The 5,360-nt window shown below is 31.3% G+C and overlaps 1 protein-coding gene across 1 annotated transcript in view; it reads right to left on the reverse strand.

Annotated features, from left to right (window-relative positions):
- Positions 1-4,553, reverse strand: part of LOC111616266 (piwi-like protein 2) — a gene marked incomplete at its 3' end in the record, with an annotated part of 11,307 nt that extends 6,754 nt beyond the window's left edge. The window contains exons 1-2 of the mRNA XM_023357703.1: positions 4,494-4,553; positions 439-563 (exon numbers count right to left, since the gene is read on the reverse strand). Of these exons, the coding sequence (XP_023213471.1) occupies positions 439-446 (8 nt within the window). The remainder of the gene's footprint in view (positions 1-438; positions 564-4,493) is intronic.
- Between the last annotated feature and the right edge of the window lie 807 nt (positions 4,554-5,360).

Below are 5,360 nucleotides of genomic sequence, written 5' to 3' on the forward strand. Positions count from 1 at the left end.
TAAATTTTTTTTTGTTTTTATATTATTCAATATATTTACCAGCATGTGGAGTACACACTTGAAAAATATCCATCGTCAAAGGGTAAAATTGTTAACATTTCTATAAATCATTTTTCTAATGTTAACCTATTATTATCTCTAGTACAGACAGAAATTAATAATTCTACTATAGCATGTAACACTTAACAATGAACAAACTTTATCATCCAAGTTCTATTCATACAAAAAAGTTTAAATAATAAATTCAACAACAAAACCAATTGAAACTAAAGATATAAACTACCTTGTAGGAACATTCGAATATATTATATTAAAAGCATAAACATTTTATAAATAATCTTTTTTCTCTACAAAAACTTACGTTATAATGTTTCTGATAAATTTAAGAACTATATATAAATTATGTCATCAATTTATTGAATTCTCATACAAACTTACCTTCTCATTTGTGTATTAAAAAGTCTATTCACTTCAGGGTGATTTGGGGCCAATTCTGCAACTCTCTTTATAGTAATCTGAATGTGTTCATCATCTGTTCTCCTTTTTGAATACACTTCTGTTATCTGGAGAGGGAAGGGGGAAAAATATCCCATTTTCTATTAATAATACTTCCATTAAATTCAACTACAATTAAATTTAATAAAAAAAGACCAAAACAAGAAAAACTTGGTGTTTAAAAGAAACAATTTCCTTATAAAATCATTTTTAAAAATGTTATATTTGAAGCAATAAATGTGACTATCAGGAATGAATATATATAAAGACAGCAATAGAATTATTTTACAAACAGTGCTTTAGTAAGGATAACATTTTCAATCTCTAAATTACTAAAAAGAAAAAAATTTAAAAATAAAACTTAGAAAAATATAATCTCAGATTATACACAAAAGACACCTAATTTACCAGATAAACAACTAGCCAATTAATCCAAAAACACTAAGGTGTTATTTGTTGTTCTTTCAATATGGATTCAATTTATGTATCATCCTAGCTTTGTGATATACCAGTTTGAGAACACTTCAGGCTCATTCACATTAGTTAAGTTACTTAAATTCAAGTGACCTGAAATTAAATAAGTTGAAACCACTTGACCAATGTGAACCTGTTATTTACTTGACTTGAAATACTCTTTCAAAGTTGGTTTCAAATTTCAAATGCAGTTGAGATTTTTTAACTTTTTACTTGCTTTGAATAACAACTTGAATAATGTAAACTATTCTCGTTTAATGCTAGTCGAAGACAGCCCCGTTTTGATTTTGAAAAGTGAACTTGTATTGTTATTACCATCACAACAACACACACAAGTAATAAGAGTAATAATTAGTCGAGAAATGGAAAGGTAAGTAAATTTCTTCAACTTTACAAAAAGTACAATGTTTTATGAAACCATCATCCATCAACAACTTTTAATTCCAATTTGTCATAATTTTGCTCTAATACAATACTCAAGTAAATGATATGATTCAGATTGCCTGGAAACTCGTTCAACATTTTAAACAGATTATGTATTAACGATAATAAATGGCTGAAATAACAATAGGTAAAAACACAGATATTGTGTTTTTTGAAACATGACACAGATACTGTAGATATGTTAGGCTGTCACCACTCATTATATAACAATGTTATTTTCAGTTTCACTGTTGCTGATATTAGTTTTCTAAAATATGTTGATTTTTTCTGTTTATTACTAACAATCATACTTACCTCTACAAATTGCTCTACAGACATTCTTAGAGGATTTTTATATGCTTCTCTATCCTCTGAAGCCAATGCCTTTTAACAGAGTTTTTTATGCACCAAGGCCATCTCTTCTGCTAATCCACTTTCTCACCAGAAAAGCATTCGATAGTTGGCTGCTACACATTCTACTTATGTGCAAAATACATCCATCACTCATTGCATTCTTCCAAAACACTATGCAGCACTGAAGAACAATACATCTCAGGGTTAGTAACACTTCCATACAAACACATGAGATATTCATTAGGCGAAAAAATTTTCAAGGAGATTCCTTCAGTCCTCTCTGGTTCTGCCTAGCCCTGAATTCATTATCCAACATGTTAAACAACACGCATTACGGCTACAATATCAGACATGGAAAAACAACACAGTTGAAAACTGTGTTGTTTTTCCATGTCTGTTGTACAACTGTGTTGTTTTTCAACACAACACAGTTGTATATCCTTAAAACCTTAGATAATACATATGTATAACAAATTAGGCCTATATTATTTTACAATTTTTCACATTTACTCGATTATTACGCCATAATTTTAATATCGTTTCCATCTCGGGGATAATACTGCGACGTTTACGAATAATGCTCGAATTTAAAGATTGAGCATTTTTCGCAGCTTGGAGAATTTTTTCTTTGCCTTTTATAATTGTTCTGACCGTCGATTCCGGTAGATCAAACTTCTTTGCCAATTCACAAATTTTAATTTTTGTATCGAACTCTTTATTAATGGGTACGTTCGTAAAGTCAAACGAGGTAAACGCGTTAGTAACGAATCGTTCGAAAAGTCTAACGAAATAGGAATAACGATGACGTCATTCTCGTTTAACTCGTTCGACTTTACGAACATACCCAATGTTAACTTTACATTTCAAAGATAAAGTTTTTCTTTTCTTGTTTGATGCAGAAGAATTAGTTCTACTTCGTTTGGATGACATATTAGAGTCTCTCGAGTTTCCGTAGATATAACGAACATAGAAATAAATAACACGAGATAAATTGTAGCTATGTGTGGATTCCGCGCGACACATCCGAACACGTAAGCCCAAGAATAGTGTGGGGGAGTGAGTAATCGAGGGTTGCGTGGCGCTCAAACAAAAGACGAATCGACGAGATTTGCAAATCGCGTAACTCCGGGTTCGCGTAAGTCGGGGTAGCGTAAGTCGAAATATTACTGTATCTATTATATTATTATGGATATAACATAATGTGTGCCCGAGGCTTCGAGTGTAATGAGTAAATATTAATTGCATTCAATTCCCATTTGTTTCTTCGCATCCAACAAACGATTAACGTACCCGAACCCGGGCGTGTGTTAGATATTAAGAAAATAATTCAGACTGGTGTTAATTTTAAAATTAATATCGTCCGGAAAGATGTACTTTAAAGATAAATAAGTTAGTGGCGTTTAATCGTATTACTTTACTTCCGTAAGTAGGCCATCGAATGTATGTTTTAAAGGTGTATTTGTTCTACAAAAATTTTTTTAAATTACAGAAAAATCACACTAAAAATTACGAATTGTTGAAAAAATTGCGTATCTTTTAAAATATAAAAATTAAATTGGATATTTTGTTTTTATTTTTATATCACCTTATTTTATTATTTATTATTTATATTAATATGGCTTCAATCTATTTATTATAGTTATTTTGTATATTGATTGGTTAATTTACTTTACATTATAATTTTGAATTTGTAAGTTCGAAAGTTCCATTTAACAGAATTTTCAAAAGTTGTTCGATAGCAAATCACCTGATGATGGCCTATTACATTAGGCTGAAAACGTTTGTGTTTTAATAAATATATCTCAGCGTTATAAGATGTTGAGTGTTTTATTTAAAAATTAAAAGACTGGTTTCGTTTCGCTTCTTATATCGACATACATAAAAAGAATAAGCATTATCGTCATCTTATCGAGAAGAGACTTTATACATTCATTATATAGCCTACATTACGCGTAAGGTCTAGAGGGGAGCCACGGACTTTTCCCTGTGCCTGGAGAAAATTTAGACATCCATAGTGTTTTCTATAAATTGATGTTATTTTTACCGCTTCTTTTTATTTATGAAACGTTATTGTTCGAAAATCAAAGTTAAAGTGGCAAAATGGAACAACTCTGGGCATTTGTTAGAGAAGCTATAGTATAAACTTACACCTATTCCTTTTTATGTACAATCATTGATTTTTTTACGTAGGAAAAATGCTCATTTATTTGGCTAAACAAACGTTTCCAACCCATTTCACGGGCCATCATCGGGTTAAAGACGTTCGAATGATTCGAATGTCTTTAACTCGATTCGAACGTCTATAACCCGATGATGGCCCTTGGAATGGGTTGAAAACGTTTCTTTACCCGAATAAATGAGGTTTCTCCGTATTAATTAACCCCTTAATGCTTGCTGGAAATGTTTATTTACACAAACACGAGCATTTTCAACCTAATACAGCGGGTCATCGTCGATACAGAACACTTTTAAAAAATGGAACATCTCGACGTTCAATTTAATAAAAAAAAAGTGAATAATTAAATAATAAAAATAACAAATAATACATAAATAATACCGAGAGCCGTTAAAATAATATAAACGTAACATTTATGCTTCGTATATTATAATGGAAGATGCAAACTATGAGTTTCCATTTTCTCTTTCACGCTGAATTTCCTTACAGAATGACATTAACGCGACTATCCTCGGAATTTTACTTTATATTAATTAATTAATTAAATAAAAATACAGGAAAAGGCGCTTACCAAAGAACTTCTAGAATTTCAAGGAACAGATTTCGAGAAATCGAACGTTTTTTTGAAATCATTCGACGGATTCATCTGATTGGCTAAGAGTCGTGGTGGCGTATTCGATACTCGTTTTTAATGATATATCTAAAATATTTTTTTTTCGATTTATTCTGGAAATCTGACTAATAATTTAATTTTTAAGACGATAATTTTATGACCCGACTAGTAACAAAGCGATTACAAATACAGTAAAATCTGCTTAAGCTTAAGCACTTTGAGCTGGTCCCGTTGCAAAATACAGTAATACATTTTGCAATGGATATCTGCGTACAGTGACCCGTCTATTGTGAGCATTGGTCGTGTTCCGAGGTAAGAAATCATCTTGGGTGAAGTGACCATTAAAAACAAAACCATTTTAAGTCCAGTTCGTAGTGATCATATTACAAATATTCAAAACCGTTGTACTTTATAGGAAATTTAGTTAAAATGACTGTAGATATGGTGTTTAAAGTTTATGGTGTGTTCTTTGCTAATTTAACAATTAGCAAAGAACACACGAAGTTTCTTTTACTCAACTTATAAAATAAAAAAAGAAACTTCGTGTGTTCTTTGCTAATTGTTAAATTTCTTTGAGAGAATTTTTAATTCGCTCCTTTTTTCAATAAATCATTCGCTGATCCAAATTAACTTTTAGAACGACCAACAAAGGATACAAAGAGCTAAATCTTCGGCAGAAGTGAGAACTGATCCACTTTTTGGAACGTCATAGCGGGAGGAGAATAGAGAGGTTGCAGCCGACGTTTTCAACGCAAAAACGTGTACGTCGGACGTTCAGCGTCGCCTTCCTGCGAGCCTAGAATTTTGACAATGGTGTTTAGAACG

The sequence above is a fragment of the Centruroides sculpturatus genome, unplaced genomic scaffold (genome assembly GCF_000671375.1).
Source record: "Centruroides sculpturatus isolate CEXI.00-Female unplaced genomic scaffold, Cexi_2.0 scaffold2704, whole genome shotgun sequence".
NCBI classification, from domain to species: Eukaryota; Metazoa; Arthropoda; class Arachnida; order Scorpiones; family Buthidae; genus Centruroides; species Centruroides sculpturatus.